Source organism: Prinia subflava, chromosome 15 (assembly GCF_021018805.1).
Source record: "Prinia subflava isolate CZ2003 ecotype Zambia chromosome 15, Cam_Psub_1.2, whole genome shotgun sequence".
NCBI classification, from domain to species: Eukaryota; Metazoa; Chordata; class Aves; order Passeriformes; family Cisticolidae; genus Prinia; species Prinia subflava.
In genome coordinates, this window is record NC_086261.1 from 19,923,433 (window position 1) to 19,942,272 (window position 18,840).

At 40.7% G+C, this 18,840-nt stretch overlaps 1 protein-coding gene across 1 annotated transcript in view; it reads left to right on the plus strand.

Moving 5' to 3' along the window:
* The window catches only part of LOC134558760 (thrombospondin type-1 domain-containing protein 4-like), a 67,132-nt gene extending 51,510 nt beyond the window's left edge, over nt 1-15,622 (plus strand). Inside the window, exons 6-8 of the mRNA XM_063412950.1 lie at nt 13,268-13,370; nt 14,016-14,087; nt 15,402-15,622. Of these exons, the coding sequence (XP_063269020.1) occupies nt 13,268-13,370; nt 14,016-14,087; nt 15,402-15,622 (396 nt within the window). The remainder of the gene's footprint in view (nt 1-13,267; nt 13,371-14,015; nt 14,088-15,401) is intronic.
* Nucleotides 15,623-18,840: the final 3,218 nt, after the last annotated feature.

Here is an 18,840-nt window from a genome sequence, read left to right on the forward strand (position 1 = left end):
TTTAGCTAAGATAGAAATGGGAATGTTTAATTTTGTATGGAACAGAAAATGTAATTCCCAGACGAGTCTTTTCAGAATTGATATGGGGTGTGCACTCTTTAATGTAATTGGGATGCTTACACATTGAGATGAAGACTAACAAAAGCCTATGTATTTTTTAAATGAACTTTTTTTTTTAGACTGAAAAGCCCCTTCTTATTCCTAAGGAGTTACTGTAGGGTTTATTTATTCTCATTTTGAGATTTGTATAGAGTAGGTGTTTGACATAAGTGTCAAAGTGGGGTTAAGATGACATACCTTTTCCTGAGGAAATTTAAACTTGACTTCATGTGAGGAATTTTCCGTGCAAACACTGTGGGATTGGGTGTAGGTTTGGTAGTCTGACTTGCTGTGGGTGTATAGGAAACTTATTGAAAGCTTGCGTTACTTTGGGCTGTAGTGTCTTTCTTTTTGAATGTTTTGCTATTTGCAGCAGAGGTGTGTAAATATTAATTCAGAATGATTTGTCACCAGTACAGGCTGCACTTACCCGAGCTGGCACAGAGATATTGCTCTTAAAGGGTCTTGGTTAGTTTGATCAGTTCTCATTTGTGTACAGAAGAGTCACAGAGAGACATCTTTGATGAAGCTCTTGGACTACAATTGTTTCCTCTGTGTCTCTGCACTGTGGTTACATGACATCCCCTTCAGCATCCGAGAAAACCTTGATGTCTAGAGGCTTGTTGGTTTTAACTGAAAATTGAGTTACTTAGTTTGATAAAAAAATCTAAGCCACTTTAAACTAATTAAACATGCAGGAGTCCAGGAATCATGCCCTGTTGTGAGAACTTGAACGCTCTGGGAGCTGAATTTTCCAGGGTCTCTGTCAACTTCCTAATATATATTTTCTTGATTTTTAATGTACAAGAGTACTTCAAAAGGTATGGTTAACAGCAGTACTTCAGTATTTTATGGCAATGCAGAAAGCATTGAGCTGCGTTTTTCTTCTGTGAGGATTATTTTGAAGCTCTGAGCCTGTTGCATGGGTTGCATGATGTAGCTGGAGAAGTCTGCCTCAAGTGGAGTGAATTTGTGTCTGTGAATAGCTGAAGATTCAGACTCTCACTTCTGTGTAATAGCAGTGTGACATAGAAATGTTAATAATTCATCTAAGTGCCTCAAAATCAGTTGCCTAAAGCTTTTCTTTCCTAACTTCTTGGTGAACTTCTAATGGAAGGTTTCATGTAGTAGTTGGAATTGTCTGAAAAGTTACCTTGCTAATTCTTGGAGTAAATGAATACATGTATCTTGGAGAAGAGGAAAGGGGAAGAAGATCCACAGTTATTCCATCACTTCATCAGTTATGAATAGCAGCATTAGCACTTAACATCCTGTGGAGGGATTTGGAAACTTCATTGGGATTCTTGTTGAGAGGGAGCAGGGGTTTTTGTTGTGCAGTAGAACAGGACTCAGGGTGATTTAGGTTGCTTGGTTATCATTCAGATATAACTTCTGTGCCAAGTTTTAAAGAGGAAGCTCATCAATGAAAATTGAGACTTCAGAGCTGCAAGCAGATGGTTGCATTCCTGATACATTTGTAGTTTTGTTTAACAGTGTATTGTAAATTTGAGTAGTGTCATTTATCAATATAGGCAAGTGTTGTGGGAGAGATTTCAAGGCATTCCAGCTTGTCTGTGTTTCTTCTTGTCAATTCATATTGACAAAAATGTTTGCCTGAAATTCCGGTGTGGAATTTTTCAACACTCATAATTTGAACAAGAAATGTGCTTTTTATTCATATAAGAAGTTTAATTGTATCTAGGTTTTCAAAGCAGAGGAGGCTGCGGATGTCATGGTTAATTTACAAATAAGTTTTTAATGCTGTTTTTATGAATATTTGTTAACTATTCCCATTAATTACAGGTATAAAAACACCATCTGTCAGATGTCAGTGTTTGCTTTGGACATGAAAGGAGTAGCTTTTTCCTGGTATTTTTACGACATTAGTTCAGTTATTGCTGATATCAATGGATACCTTTAAGACATTTTCAAGCCACACAGCAGGAAAAGAACATACATTACATGAATACAGGAACTTGCAGTGAGACTACCATCAGTACAATCCCAGTCCTCTCTTGCACTGACCAGGGTGAGTAGAGGAAGAAGGAAGTGCAGGAGAAGCTGCCAGAGTTAAGATGTGGATACTGAAAAAGTTGTCTTTTAGCGGTGCTGTCAAGTTTTTAGTTTTGTGGCTTTGAGGGGAAGGGGAGGTGGTGTGGGTTTTGTTGTTGATTTTTTTTTTTTAATTTTAGAATTTTTAAGCAGGGCTTGGAAACAGCAAATTGTGTAGAAAGTTAGGAAACATAAATGTCAAGTTGCGTCTAGCATGCATGTGTTCCTTTGCTTAACCACAGACAAGGGATGGAAGTCCAAACCCTCTCCCCCAGAAGTGGTGTGAGAGAAACCTGGCACTGCAAGCCCTGCAGTGCCCCAGCAGGTAAACAAACCTTTTGGACACAATACATTAAGAGCTAACTGCCTACAGAACAGTGCAAACCCCAGAAATAATTGAAATTGTGGTGAGATTAAAAAGTAACAACAGAACCCAAAGCAGTCTGGTGTGCTCTGTCTCATCTTTTCTTGCACTTCATCTGCTTCATCAGTTGTGCTGTCTGTCCAGAAGTGACACCTCTGTGGGCAGCACATTGCACATGTAGAGACATACAAGAGTAGTTAGAGAAACAGAGCTGCTTTCTAGGGATAAGTTGGTAAGGCTGTTCATCTTCCAGCTCTTGACTTACATTTGTGGCAAAACCAATCCTGTGTTGTTTCTATCTGTCAAGCAGTGCTAGAGAGGCACTGGCTGATCTGTAGGGGGAAGAGTCCAGGGAAACATCCTCTGCCTCGTTCTGCAGAGCAGCTTTGGCTTTTGGCTGCAGCACTCAGTGAGTTGCCAGCCAACCCACGTACTGCTTTTCCTGAATTTCTGTTTGCATCTTAATCTGTTAAAGACAGCAAGGAATACTGATGGTCTCGATGGCTTTTTTGAGACCTCAGTGTGGGTCACTTTCTGAGGACAGTTTTTTGGATGATGTGAGGTTTTAGCTGGAGCAGCAAAATGCCATGAGAAGGACAAAGTCAAACCTGCAGAGGTTTAGAACTTTCAAAACTGGAGTTTTGTGAGCAATCCTCTGGTAAGTCTTGTGTTAAGAAAACAATTTAATTATCTGATAATATATTATTTTACCCCAGGTCCCTGCATATATCAAGTGCTTAGTTATGAGTGATACGCTACTCGGTGTTATTTTCTTTTTATTCAGCCTTTGGCTTCCTGCCTTAATAATGCTCCTTGCAGAAGCTGAGGAAAAAAAGGCTCCTTTAAGGACTAGTTGTTGATGCTGTTACTGCAGTATTTGCTTTAAAATTCACAAAGCTGCTCTGTGATAGCAAGACCTAATCTGTTGTAAGAAATGGAGGTGGCAAATGGAAGAATGAGGTTTAAGAGAAGTGTTCCGTTATTAGTGCTGCTTGTCAAGTAGTTTGAATTGAATTTTTTTCCCCATGTTCAGTATCCTATTTATTATGTGGCAATGGTCAAAGCGAAATTTGCATTGCCAAAACTGTAATTATGATTTGGCAGCTCATCTGCAAATCGGGTCCAGAAGTTTTCAGTCAGACCCCCAAAACGGAAAGTACATAGTTCACGAATTGAGAAAGGTTTGGATTAAATAATTGCACCATAGGTGACATTTTTTCCCTCAAAACTGGCGGAGTAGCTGTTCCAGAAACTGCAGACTGTCCTTCATGTCCCTTATTCTGTATGTCCATTTCTGCCTACTAGGTTTTACAGTGAATGAGACAGAAATTATGCAGATAACCCTTCCAGCTAAACATTCCCCAGAGTATGTCCATTCTGCCCACTGAATGAGTCAGAGATCACCCGGGGGAAGTGGTATGCAGTCATGGAATTGAGAGGGGACCTCCCAGGCAGAAAGAGCCAGGAGATAATAGTGATTGCATGGGCAGTCTCTTGTAACTTGAGATTGAACATTCTCTTAAGGCCCTGTGCCTTACTTTATAGTGTTTAAACAAACCAAAAAGGCCTTCAAAAGCAGAATGCCATCATGAGATCCATCAGTATTGAGTGTCAGATCACTGCAGTTGCTCCACTGGCAGAGGGAGTTTGCCCTCTGAGCAGCACGGGCAGTGCAAAGGCTCTGCTGGGGTGTGCTGAGGTCCTTCTCATCACAGCTGCTCCTGTCCTTTCTCCACGGACAGCCTAGCTCAGCTTTTTCCCTCTGCTGGAGCTGTCCCTCTGTATTTTCTCCTCAGTCACACTTCTCACTTTCTTAGTACCTTGTCTCATATTTTTCATTTTTTCTCCCCATCTCTTCTGCCTCCAGTCTCTCCTTTTTTTTTACTTAGTTCCTTTCTTCGTTACAGTTTCATCCACTTCTTCTCAGTACCTTCTTTAGCTGGCTTGCTCATCCAGCCTTGTCTCTTGAATGGCAGTCCCAAGATTTATCTGTTTTTCTAAAGTATTCCATGCATTTTAGGTACAGGCTCAAGTGGTTATTAAAAGCAGAAGAAAGATGTGTTAATTTTCAGTCCTTGCCCTATTACAGACCTCAGGAGCACTTTCCAATAACTGCTGGAAAGCTTCTCAGCCTCTTTGAGCCTCAGGTATGGAACACACTTGTAAACAGATTATTCTTCTAGGTTAGATGCAGAACTTTAGCTAAAGTTTTGATTGAAAGTGTACAAAGTAGTTATCAGCATTATTTTCAAAATTCTTGTGGCCTGACAATACTTGAGTGGATTTCTATAGAAAAAGCAGAGGGTGCATTCTTGAAAAAAACCCCACACTTTCCTGGCTGACATAATTTCACTCATTAAAATAGAGTAGGCACTTATATTTGGAAAAAAAAAATCAGAATATTGTCAGCATGGGGAGAAATAAAACACTTTTCCATTTGTTTTCCTTCGGGCTCATTCTGGGATGTCATTCTGGGATGTAATGCTCCAGTCAAAAAAAATAAAAAGAGACTAAAACAGATAACAGGAGCGGAAAGTTTTAGTCTGAGAGGTTAAAGTTGGACAAACTCATCAGTAAATGGACAGTGATACCAGCTGCAGCTATATTAAACCATTCTAAAATAAGACAAATGTGTCTGCCAGTTGGTTTGAGGGGCCTTTTTTCTTTTTCTTTGAAGTACATGACCTAGGAGGACAGAATATACCACAGAAACAGTTTAAATGTGTGTTGTATCAAAACCTCATTTTTGATGGAAACAAGAACTCTAAAATCTGAACAATGCTGCAATTTCTGTTACACTGGTTCCTGCAAACTCAAAGTTGTTTTTAAGTTGCATTTACATTGCTCTAAAGATGTTCACTTTTTATGGAAAGCAAATTGTTCCACATCGTAGATTTCTTTTTTTTTTTTAGCAAAAATAAACAAAATAAATTGTCCCAGCAAACTTACTTCAAATTCCTCCTGGTTGTAGTAACAGCCTATATGTTTCTCTCCCATGTAATACCACGCTGACATTTTTGTTGCCTGGTTGTTACTTAGACGACAGCTCGTTCTCTAAAAATATTGCGATTACTGCTGCAATATGAATTTTTAATCAAAAAGTAGATTATCATGGTAATTCCAATCAGAAACTTCCTTAAACTTTTAGTCCTGCTGCTGGAACCGTTCAGGTAGTGCCTCCTCCCACACAAAAACCAGTCATTTAAATGGAATGCAGTTGTGTTTGCCTTGAAGTTGATGGGGCTTTCATAGAGAAAACTGCTGGAGGATTACTCCTGCCCACTGCAGGAGCTGGTAGAATGAGAGTCACATAAAATCTGCACCCCAGAAGGAACAGGCAGCTCCAAGAACAATACTTTTAAAAAGATGTAATAAAATACTGCTGGAAACCCTAGAGTAGATGTTTTATCACAGTGACAGGATTTTCTACAAACTATCAGGACTAGATACATCAACTTTGCTTTAAGTCTGCAGACTTTACTGGAGATGGATCAAGCATGAGTTTGCCTCAGGGTGTCTCATAGCTGATATTGGTGGAGAGGCTTTTGGAGTGGCTGATATTTCTAGTATTAAGAAGGCTACTGCTAGTATATTAAAGCAACTGTTCTTAGTACATAAACCTCCCGTTTTCTGAGAAGGACTCATAGAACATGTTCCATTTTGCAGAATGTTCCACTGAATAATGTGAAATGATGAAGCTGAAAGCTTCCACGTTAAGGCATTCTTCAGACTTTGGACCAGATTGTGTGAAAAGGCAATAGCTTTCCATTGATTCCCTGTTAAATGAGGCAATAGCACGCAGTTTAGGCACCTCGAGCACTATGTAGAGTTTCTATAAACAGGTAACGGATTGGAGGGATTCTTGTATCTGTGGGATTTTGATAGCACTGCTGAGCCTGGGAGCAGCAGCTGTACAAAGCAGTTATGATCTCTGCTGCAAATGGCAAGCTTTTGATGCTTGCTTGGGAGCAAGGAAAGAATATTCTCTGTAAACTCCAATCTTCAAGCTTTTGATGCTTGCTTGGGAACAAGGAAAGAATATTCTGTGTAAACTCCAATCTTCAAGCTTTTGATGCTTGCTTGGGAGCAAGGAAAGAATATTCTGTGTAAACTCCAATCTTGATACTGAAGTACCTCTTTGCTCAGGGGCCTGGGTACTAAAAGAAATTTGGGACAGTAAAATAGTAACTGCATTTAAAAAAACCCCAGCTTTAAAAACACTGGTCATCTGATCTTTTGCTGGATCAAAAAAGACTAGCAAGAGTCTTGGGTTCGCAGGTGTGAACTGACATAGGCCTGACTTTCAGGACATACTTGTGTATCACTTTACACCAGATAATCATCTGTTCCAGCATGGTCTATTGCCAATATTTGCCTTCCATTTTCTAATTGCTCAGAATTTTTTGGTTGATTGGTCGATTTTTTTTTTTTAATAGAATTTGTAAAATTTTAGCATTAAACAGAACTGGAGTGTTTTCTTGACAGATTTTTGGTGTTGCTGAGGAAATGTACTGTTATTTTTCCTAATATAGCTTCTTGATTTGCCCCTCCTAAGGTAGTAGTTCCAAACATTTCCAATCATGCACATTAGATCATTTGAGATGCTTTGTGTGGGATGGATGAGTGACTAATGTTTTATTTAAAACCAAAGCTGGACTTGAATCTTTTACAAGTTGCTGTAAAATCTGAAATAAAGTAAGTTATTTCAGTTTAATCAGATGGATCTGTCAGTGAGAATTTAAAAAGAAAAAAGCCACAAACCTGTGAAATTAAGCAGAAATACTTCTTTTTCCATCTGTTTGGTTGAGCTTTCTTCCCCATTATTAGACAGAGTGCATTTTCAGATGTAAAGCGCTACAGAATGGAAAAACGTAAAGCAATAATAAATGCACTTGCCATGTTATGCATTAATGCCTGATGTGTCTGATAGATTGCAGTTCATAAAGACCAGGCTTGGGTGACACTTCGAAGACTTTTCTAGTTAAATTCAGAAGACCTTCTTGTTGCAAAGCTGAAATCATTAATGGCAAAGGAGGCTCTCGAGGTGCAGGCTGCGAGGGCAGCGTTCCCTGGCCCATGCCCAGTGGCACCAGCAGGTAGCTCGGGGAGGGAAGGCACCCCGAGCTCTGCCAGGGCCCATCTGCCTTCATCCAAACACAGGCTCATTGCTACCTGGATGGGATTTGGCTAGAAAAAGAATGATTTTGGATTGTGCACACATCTGAGGTCTTTACCATCTGTGACGGGCAGCCCTGGAAAGGAGTGAGGGGGAAGAAAGGGCTGCAACCCGCTCTTGCTGCCACAGACTCTGCGTGGCCTGGAGTGTGTGGTTAGGAAAGCACATTAGAGTTCACAGTGACTGTCAGTACTCTGCTTGTCTCCTGTGCAGCAGACACAGAGGTGTAAATTCATGGCTTGAGGCAGTGCAGAGTCTGCCAGTACAGGTGCTCCTTCCTCATAAACTTGTGCAGATACCACTGCATTCCCAGATGGAAATTCTCATTGCATGTCAGGCCAGACATTTACAGAGCACTGTCTGTGGCTGTGCTCTGTAACCAGAGCTGGCTAGCACTATTTTTACTGCAGAGCTGTTCTTCACATGCACTTTAAAGTTTCTTGCACATTTTGGTTTTTCAGGAGCATCAGTTCCATTTGAATTGTGTCTGGTATTTTGTGCCATGGATATCTACGCACATTTAATATGCCATATATATATATTTTTTTTTTTTTTTTTTTAGTTGGCAGACAGTTGTCTTTATGTTCTCTTACCGTTTTATAAAACTAGAGCTGTTGGAGAAGTAAGAAAGTCTCCAGGATTTTAAATGGGTCGTTGCTCTCTTTCAGTGTGTGTCCAGCTGGACAAAACTAGGTTGCCTTGATTTTTGGTAATACCTATGGGGCAAGCATGGTCCTTGGCTATGCAAAGACAAACAGCTTCCCTGGAAAATTAACATTTGAAGGACCCTGCATTCCACTTTCTTACATGGACTTGGAACTTCTGTAGGTTTCAGGGAAACAAGACACCAGCAGTCCAGAGCAGAAGTTGAAAGTTCACTGCAGATGCAATGCCTTGTTGTGTAAAGACCTGTAGATTATGGATACTGAAGGACTATACATTTAAGAGCAAGCAAAGGAAAGAACATTTTCAGATTACTGTTTCAGAAACAAGTATTTATTTTTCTTTGGAGATGTGTTTATCCTTTGGGATGCCAAAGGATTAATATGATTATGTAGAACCACTACAAAAATGGAAACAAGAGTACAACTACATTGTTTGGACTTAATTGAACACATAGTATTGAACACAGAGAAAATATTAATTATGAATTATGTCTGAGCGTGGAGAATCGAGAAGGGATGTGGGGCCTTGGAAAAGGCATTTGCCAGTTACTGTAGGTCATAAGAATGAAACATTGCCAGAAATCTTAGTGGATGTTTTAATTGCCTGTGGAGGTGGTTTCAGCCCAACCCGGCCCCTGTGCACATTTCCAGAGGTGGTTATCTCAGTGCAGCTTTGCTAATGGCACTGGGAGCCCACATCTGCTGGCAGACTGAGCATTTCCTGGGGTTTTGCCAGCACTTCTTTAATTAAACCAAGTGTCAAGGATTTGTTAAAAAGTGTGCTTTTCAAAGGTTAACTAAAAGCTAAAAAGCTAGCAGGGTGGTTTCTTTGTTTTACAGTCTTAATTGTACTAGCAGCTCATTTTAAGAAAACTAATGGTACATGACCAAATACTGTGAGTTGCTGTCCCTCAGAAGGGACTACTTTCATACCTGCATATTTCAGAAGGAACTTAGGCATAAATAAAGCTACTGTTTCCAAAGTACAAAGTTTCTATCTGCAGCAGGCACAGTGCATTTCAAGAAGTTTGGCCCAAGGTCCCACAAGACAAAGGGATACTTCTAAAACTGAGTCTTAAATGCTGCCTCCCTCATCACCCGGTGCTGTGCTGCTGCTGATAATTTACTCACATTCTGAAAGCACAGGAGGGAAAGTTGGCTGAGGTGCCCTCCTTGAAACAGCCATGCGAAAATGCAGCAGGGGCAGCTCTGAAACGCCATACCCTGTGTGAAAATATCAATATCCAGCACTCAGAAGGCACTTTGCTGAACACAGCCCCACATGCTAAATTTACATTATTGCCTTGTCCAAGCAGCATATTTTAAGAAGGAGAAACATCATCTAAAAACATACAAAATTATGCATTCTAATGCTGTGTCTAATTTTACAGTGCACAACTGAAAGAACAACAATTTAAAAACCCTCTCCCAGCAGAGAGTGTATATTTCCAGACAATTTATATCTGCCTCTGCACAAAGGAATCTGAGATTTATCTTAGTAGTTACAAAGTATATTTTTTTGCTGCTTTGGCCTCCATAAATCTAGTTTAAAAAGAAGATTTTACTTCTTTTTTTTACAAATGTCAAAAGAAGCTATCCTGTTTTCTGTTTTAAAACCCCAATGAAAAACTTCAGATAACTCCCTCAGTAATCACAAGACAAAGGTTTTGAGGAAAAAAAATAAAATTCCAGATCTGTCATTAACAAAACCCTGAATCAAAGTCAACATTTCATTTACTAGAAAACTGTTTTCAAGTCTCTAGCAGGCAGCATGATTTTGATGCCCTCATGTCACCGAGGGAGGATCACCCGGTAAGTGAAATATTTTAGCAAAGTTCATTCCAAAAGGCTCTGGGAAATTTTGGAAGGAGTTCTGGGCTGTTTAAATCCTCACAGTGTGGCTCAGCCAGAGGAACATTCTTCACCTGCAGACATGCCAAGGTGCCTGCCTGTTCCAGCACACTGCCCGTGGCTGGGCCGGGGTGCTGCAGCCCCGGGGCTGCTGCCACACTGCACACAGGGGCTGCCTCTGGGCTTGCCATCTTCTCATCACACGTGCTTCTTGCTGTATTTTAGGAGTTTTAGTCAAGCTATATATGACAGAAATAGTAATTAAATTGAAGTGTAAAAATAGCTTGTGCTCTCGGGGAATAAATAAAAAACGAGGATCTACAGGAAACCCTATACTGCAGCTTCACTTTTGATTGCACAGGATCACACCTTTTCATTTTAGTGGTTTTCTGCCTACAAAAGCGCTAAAAAGCCAGAGAGGCCAAGAGAAAGTTCCTGGCACTCTTGGGTCTTCTGAGAAAGGCTCAAGGATTTCATTTTCAGGGAGGCTCAGCTGTAGGCAGCATAAAACTGTCATTGCATTCAGCTGAGCATTAACAATTTAGGTGGGGTTAGTAAATGGTGCATAGATGTTAACTAGTATATATGTGGAGTACAATACCACTCTTAAGGCTTGGTGGTTCATGGACTGTAGTAATTTTGCCTTCTTGTACTTCATAGCTGAAGAATATTTTAGAGGACATTAAAAATAGAAATGAATATAATCCGAATAAGGAACAAAGCAAAGTGTTTTTGCAGACCAGGTTGCTCAATTTTTTCCTCAAAATTTTATATGGCAATTAATGAATTAAATGAAGGATGAGCAACGGAGTTGGGGCTTCTAAAGTAGCAGGGATGTTCTGAATTAGTCTGTTCTTATGATTTCTGCTTGTTTGTCTGTCCTTTGTCCTGCTTTAAAGCACTGAGGTCTCTGTCTTGTGGGCAACTGTCAGTAAATTTAAAAACAGAAATTGTAGCTATATGAAAATGATCTTAGAAGGGGTGGGTGTCACTGTTTGTTGGCAACAGCAATGAATATTTTGATATTTTTACTCATACATTGCCTGCAGTTGGTATGATCGGGGTGTGCAGGAAATGGTTTATGAGCCAGAAATACTGGTACACGAGACCATGAGCTCAAGGGTCAGGAAAGGAAAAACAAGAAACAACTAAACTTCACAATAGACTGGTAGAAAATGTGTGCCAAGAAAAGGGGAAAGGCATTCCAGAAAGAAACTCTTCAGGCTGACTTCTTGGCTGGTGCAAACTGATGTTTGTTCTGCTGTAATTTAGTGTAGTTACTTTAATTTATGCCAACTCAGGTTTTGTCCCTTCACCTTTAGGATATGTGCAATAATTGCTTTCTGTGAAAAGTACATTTCCTTGCCTTGGTTGGTGGCTGTGGTGAAAAAATGTTCTGCATTCCTGTGCCACACAAGGAAAGGAGCTGTGTTTCAGTTGTGGGAATATAGCTTTGTTTTCTGCATTTGGCATTAGAAAGGCTTTTGGTCCCATGGCCCCACCCCTCCAATGTGGTGGTTCATGGTCCTTTTCTCAGGGAAAGCTTTTTTTTTTTTTTTTTTTTTTTTATAGAGAGTTTGTTGAGGAAAGCAGTATTTGCATGTACTTGGAGATCTCAGAAGGGTGGGCGAAGAAGCACAGATGGCTGCTTGGCCAGAAACAGTGTTTATTCTAGAGGATTTGTTACCACGATTTCAATAGAAGATAATATAGTCCATGAACCTTCCCCCGGGCATGTCTTTGGTACAGTTTATAGCCCACTTGAGAACTCTTGACTTTCACATCTCTGTGATCCAGTTAGGAGCATCTTCTTAGGGAGATGGTGGACACAAAGCAAGAACTCCCCTGGGACCTCTGATGTGCCTGGCTTCTCCAGCAGAACACCAATCTTTCCTACTATACAGACAGAAGAGAACTGACTTGCAGTTGCAACAGGAGTTGTGTTTAGTGGTTCTCTTCTGTTCCCTTTGAAAGCACAATTATTTAGCCATGCTGTTTTCTTAAAGTGTTATTTCCAGCTTTCCCTTGAAATCTGTCATATAGAAAAAATAATCTGCTGTTCTAGTTGAGTACTTCATGTGATTCCTACTGTTTCTGAATAGTATTTTTAGTAGTCATTTTTATTATCTAAAGGCTATGCAAAAAAAAAAAAAAGCATCTGTGCCCAAAGCTTGTCTGTTTTTTCCAGGCATAGAAGTTGTGCTAATTAACCCCCTCCATTTAGAAGTCTTTCTCCCCTTTGTAAGTGCCCACACACAGAGTTACTCTGCTGTAACTGCAGTAATGTGAGGATTCAGGCAGAGCAAAGTCATTAAGTGTTTAGCTTGTATTTGCTTTTGGACTCCACATGCAGACAAGGCTGGTCTGCCAAAAGTGACCTAAAGAGGGATCCTGACTCCACCTGTAGAACCTGCCCTGCCTCAGTACCTGTGTGTGCACTCGTGCTTTACAGAGGCAGCTAAACTCCTATACCAACTCCTTAGCTGCAAGAGCCCAGGATCTGAAGGCATGAGTTAAAATGCAGTGTCTTGCAGGGACTGTAATAGCAGCATGTAGAAATACAAAAGGAAAAGTGGTAATATGGTATGGAAGCATAGGATGAGAGTAAGAAGCTGCCGTGGTCAACTTTTAATAAATTATGCAAGCATGTATATTGAGTGTTTCAACTCTGTTGAATCTGAGCCCAAAAAGTCAATGATGAAAAATGTGAAGCTGTTGTGAAAAGGAAGTAATTCTAATCTAATATTGGATTTATCATGAAGTGTTGTGCTGTTGCTGAGGAAAATGACAGCTCAATAAAAGCTTTAGTTTTTTTTTTTTAATAGAACTGTTGCTCCCTGAACTTCACAAATTAATTTTCTTCTACAGGCACTTTTGATACTATTACTTAACAGCAGAGCTTATTACTTGTTTTAAAGAGGTCTCCTGAAGTTTAGATCATTCATTGGATTAGAATGTTGCAATGCCTTCACTAACCTTCTAAAGTTCATTAATAGGAAGGCAAAAATAACTTTACTGTTGATTATAATGCTACTTTTTTTTTTTTTTTAATCTAAACAGATGTGTCCTGAAAGCAGCAGGAATATTAGAGAGGTACAGTGTGCATCATACAATAACAAGCCATTTATGGGTCGATTTTATGAATGGGAACCTTTTGCAGAAGGTAAGGGAAAACAACTTGGTTTTGCATTATCATACAGATTGTGTTTTGGAAAGGCAGATGTGATTTTTACTTAGTGGGAGCCATCAGGCAGCTTTGATCCACAGCTGATGTTACCTGTTTTTACAGCTGAACAGGAGTCAGTGCAGATGAAGGTAGGTTTGTAGCTGACCCAGTTAGATCTGACAATGTTTGTTTCTAATGCAGCCATGTCTCAGTCCTTATCTCACCTATTGTGGGCACGGTGAGGACTGGCAGAGCTGCCCCTCTTTATCCCCAGTTAGGAACATTCAGTGTGTGCTGTGTTTCTGGTTAAAGCCGTGTTTGGCGTGGTGAAGTTGCCCAGAGGGAATTGCAGAGCTGCACAGCTCTGCCCTCTGTGCCCTGCACGCCCAGGGCTGCAGGCAGGGCTGCAGGCAGCAGCACCTCTGCAAGGTGGCCTGAGGAGTTACCGTGGGTTGGCTTTGGTGCATCCCTTTCCAAAGCCACAGAGTGGAGGAGACCCAGGCAATGCTGAGGCAGCTCAGCCCACCTCCCTGTCCTTGCTTCCTACACAGCAGCTTTGACTCACTCTATCTTTTGCCAGGAAAGATGAATCAGGGGGTCTAGAACACGCCGTGATCATTTCTTTTTCCCTCCCCTGCACAGCACAGCTTGCTCCTAATGTTTATACTGGATCAATAAGGCAGTTAAACTGTAATTCGCAGCACTGTCTTGCTGGTGAGTTAAGTGTGATTATTGTTATTTTAAAAAAATACACATATTTTTATTTCTCCCTCGTTCAGATTGGTGCAGCTGCATTTCTAACCCATTTTATCTGCTGCTGCTCCAACATAAACTTTCGTCTTTATTAAAAAAGTCACATTAGAGAGACTATAAACCCTGTGAATTTAGAGTATTTAATAAAAAATGCTAGTTTGTGTGGGACAACCAATAGCACATGGTGACTTTAAGGGCAGGATTTGAGAAGAAAGATCCAGTTGTGGCAGAGGGAAAACATCACAGTAACATAACCATAAGAAACTGTAAGGAAGTTTAACTCTACAGAAATAATTAATGTTTTAATAATACTGATAATTGATTTCTTTAATTGGAAATCTTAAGTTGAGTTAACTTTCATTTTTAATTATGATGGAAAATTCATAACCTTTTGATGGCTGGATAAAAAATTCTGTTGAAAGGAGAGAACCTACTGGTTGATTGAAAAGGGCAACTCTGTGGGGATCTGGCCACAGGAATCTCTCTTAGTGAAGAATGGCTGCAGTTAAAAGGAGGGAGACAGCTGCAGACTTTTTTGTCAGAAATTCTCTATATAAGGTTAAAGATGCAATAAAGTCCCCTCCAGGAGAACCTGTGCCTGATATTTTGTCTTCACGAGGATACCTGGATAGACTTGTGCATCCAAAATCCATCATCAAATGCAGTATTTTCAAATCAGCAACTGCAAGAAGTCCTGGTCAGCTGCAGACCCTCTTGCTTTGGCTTCTGTTTGAAAATGTCAGCCAGGTATGTGTAATAAGCAGCCGTTTAAGCAGCAGTGCCAGCCCTGGGGTTCTGTTCCAGCTGGCACAGTGACACCTGTGCAGGCACAGGCAGTGGAGCTGTGCTCTCTGCAGGCTCCTGGGCTTTACCAGCCCGGTTGCTCTTCAGAATGGTGACCAGTCAGGACCGCCCCCCAAGGGTATAAAACTTGAAAGGGCTAAAAATGTATTCTTTGGGGACTTGGTTCTTTTCTTCCTTCTAAGGGAAGGAAATTACAAGGAGAAAAATACTGCAAAGTTTGAGCAATTTCATTTTCTTAGAGAAAAAAAGAGTTTTTTGTAAATCAGAGCTTGGTCCACTGAAAGTAAGACATGATTTGCCCCTGACAGATATTGAAGCTCTTCCCTCAAAGTAAAGAAAATATTAAGTTTAAATGGAAGTAGTTCTGTTAATTTTTTCTTATTTTACAGCGAATTTTTAATGGGAAGTTTTCTAAAATGCATGCTTAACCAAGTATTCCCTCCTAATGATGTTTTGGTTTGCTTTTTGTAGCAAATAAATCAGCTCTAGTTTCAGAGCTCCCCTTTCAGGTGACTGCCCTTGTTTGCAGGGCAGGACATTTGTTTCCCAGGAATCCTGGCAGTTCCCAGCGTGTGTGTGATGGAACATGTGCAGCTGTGGCTTGTGCTAGGGCTGGCGGGGTGTTGGCTGCAGAGCAGGAGCAGGGACGTGGCTCAGGGATGATGGCCGTGCTGTCTGTACACACGATTTAGTTCCACTTGCTGGAGTCAGGATGTCTTTGGCTTAGGATGCTGGCTGCAGGCAGGCGGGTTTCTAGGAACAGAGCCACGCTCGGCTGCCGGGAGCTGTTTCAGGACTGCAGCCAGGACTGGAGCAGGGGAGAGGCCCCGCTCCCGCTGCTGCTGCGGGGCTGCGCCAGGGCAGCGCCTGCACCTGCTCCGGGCAGCCAGCAGCAGCTCTGCAAGGCTGGCAGCCTGTCCTCCATTCCTGTTCTCCTGGTTGATGCTGAGAGACAGGAGCTGTTACAGAGCCTGGAACACCACATTGCTCCTGGGAGCAGAGCTGGAGTCAGGCTGAGTTTCAAGTGGGATGAAAATTCCTGAAAGCAAGGTGTGTCAAATGGCACTGATGTCACTGCTGCATTTTCTGTGGGGGGAAGAATGTGTCCCCAGTGTCCTCCAGCATCGTTGTTGTCAAACCTAACTACTGATGGGCACCACAAAGAGTGATTCAAAATCAGCTGGGGCAAAAGAGGCTGACAGGGCCAGGAATCAGCACCCAGCCTCGTGACAGGCAAGGAGGCAGTTTCAGCTGCCTTTTCCTTACATGAAGTGTATCAGAATCCAAGCATTGAATGATGGAAGGATATTTGGTCAGTATGGTGTTTCATGCTGAACTTCAATGGTACTCTTTTCTCTAAAATGACACTCATGTCAACACTCCATCCTGAAGCCTGTGTTGTGTTCAGAGGAGAACTCACTGTACATGCTGTACAAAAATCATTTATCAGTTCACTTTTGTCTTAAAATATCTTCTAATAACCTGACTGCTAGCTAGAGATGTCTGTCTGCTACAGCTGAGATAAATGAAAGCTCTGAAGAAAATGAAATTTATAACTTCCTTGAGTGTCTAGTAAATACTGCAGCTTCAGTACTTTGTGTCAGACAAGAGACATGTAAGATTTAGTCTGAATCAGTTTGGGTATTAAGATGGAGACTGAAGAGTAATGCAAAGCTGCTGCATTTACTGATTTGTGGTCTTGTCTTGCTGATTTTTAACAACAGTTTTCACTCCTTTTGAATGACCAAATAGTTTCTTTTAACAGATCAAAATGTAGTGGCCCAACTTAAGATGTTAAGTTGCTAAGAAGCTTCTCGAGTCTTCTGGCAATTGATGACACTGAAGACATTGAATGAGGTCTGATTATTATGATTTAAGAAATTACAAAATGGTAGAAAAGCCTAAGATCTCTTAAAAATCTTAGTCAGGTACTGAGAGGTGCAAGTAGCATCAGGCACTTGGCGTACCCAGGAGTGAGAGGGGGCTGGTTTCAGGGAGGAGGGACAGGGAGTGCAGTTACCAGGACGGGGCAGAATCTGCTTATGGACCCTGGACAGGCAGCTGTAGGCACGGAGCAGTTGTGCTGATGCTCCAGGTTTGGGAGGTTGTGGCTCAGCTGCCTGGACTTTGTGCAGGCAAAGGTGTAAGGGCTTGAGAGGAAGCCATTTATTCTCTTCTAAAGTCTCATCAATAAGGTGTTTTGTGACGTATTTTCCATTCAGTGATGGAACAGCAGAAAGCTGTTCCAAGGCCAAGCCTGAATATATTGTGCTTGTTTTCAGTGGTTTAGCGTGGGGTTATTTTCTTCTGTTAGAATTGGGAGATATGTTCATAAACAAATTATAGATACCTGTTGTTTATATACATATTATTAGAGCAAGGACTCATTTGGTGTCTGTTGCTGGAGTTAATTACATCTTAGTGTGAAACCATTCTAGAAACACTGTGAAGGTTGATGTATATGCAGAAACCTAACGTGTCATCTGTTTAGGTTAACTGGACGTGGAACTTTATTTTAGAGTACTCAGAGAATTGATTGTTGTGTATTGTGAGGAAGGTGGGCCCTGGGTTTCCTGAATGCCTGTGATCTTTGGCAGTGGAAAGACCCAAAGGTAACCAAGTCCCAGTTTATTAATGCTTGCTCTTCCCTGATTTGTGGTTGCCAGTTCCTGGGGGCTCAGGAGAGCTGTGCTGAACTACATTCTCTCAGCTTTGTGTGCAGTACTGGACAACCTGATGTTTTCACCCAGAGGACAAGAAGTCATCTCACTGTTTTATTTATACCTTCTCAAGTAACTTACTTCTAGTTAGTGAACATACAGATACACATATATCCTGCAACTATATATGTATATATACGTAAGTACTGGGAACCTATACACAGGATCTTTAGAAATAATCCAGCTGTGCTGCAGTTCACCCAGCTGCAGGGTATTGCATTGAATGAGCAGCTGCTTGAAGTCTTCATTTCTCATTGCAGCAGACCATACTTCTCTGCTTCTCTTTTGCTTCCACCTGTTAGAAATCTTCTTGACTGCTTCTCTTCCATTCTTTGGCTAGTTGTTCTTTACAGTGCGTGTCCTTTAACTACACACACTTTATTTTCTAAGGCTTTTTTTTTTTTTTTTTGTTTCTCTTGTTTTATGTGAAATGCTGTATGCAGACGGATTCATCAGTGAGGCATCAGGCAGTTTTGGGAATGTAACAAGTAGATGGTGTTTATATTTATTGATTAGTTACAACTCAAACAGTGCCTGCTTCCACAAGGATAGATACAAGACATCCTGAAGCATATACTTGTAATTACTGACAAGGGTTTAGGCACTACAGGCGTAAAATTCCTCCTGAATTCTGATGGAATATGATCTCTGTTTCCTTCAGGCGTAGTGGAAATCCGTCGTGAGGCAGTGAAGTATCATTTTTTCACACAATACTGAAAATTCCATTTCATTTTAAACTGAAATATTTTTGAAATATTGCTCACTTATGAGACTGGAATTTATTCAAATGCAGAACAAGAGGTTCACTTATACCATGTCCCTGTTTTTCTCTTTATTTATTGCTGTTTTGTGAAGGGATCACAAGAGAAAGCAGATGGAAGTCTACAGTTTTAAAAGTATGGTTGTGTTGAAGTATCTGAGGCATTTCTTTGACTTCATCTATAAATCTGCTTCCTGAACATCTGTTGTGTTGAGCTTGACCTGGAAATTGTAAATATCCTGTGTATTACTGAAATATGTAACTACTTTTATAGAAAGCTTTAATAAAAAAGTGCTGTGATATTTATGTATATGGAAACCTAGTGCTTCCACATGGCAACTTACCTTTTATAGTTATTCTTTCTGTATAATTTTATTATTAAACATAATTTTGATTTGCATTTGTAAGAAGCTTAGTGATGTTAGAGCCT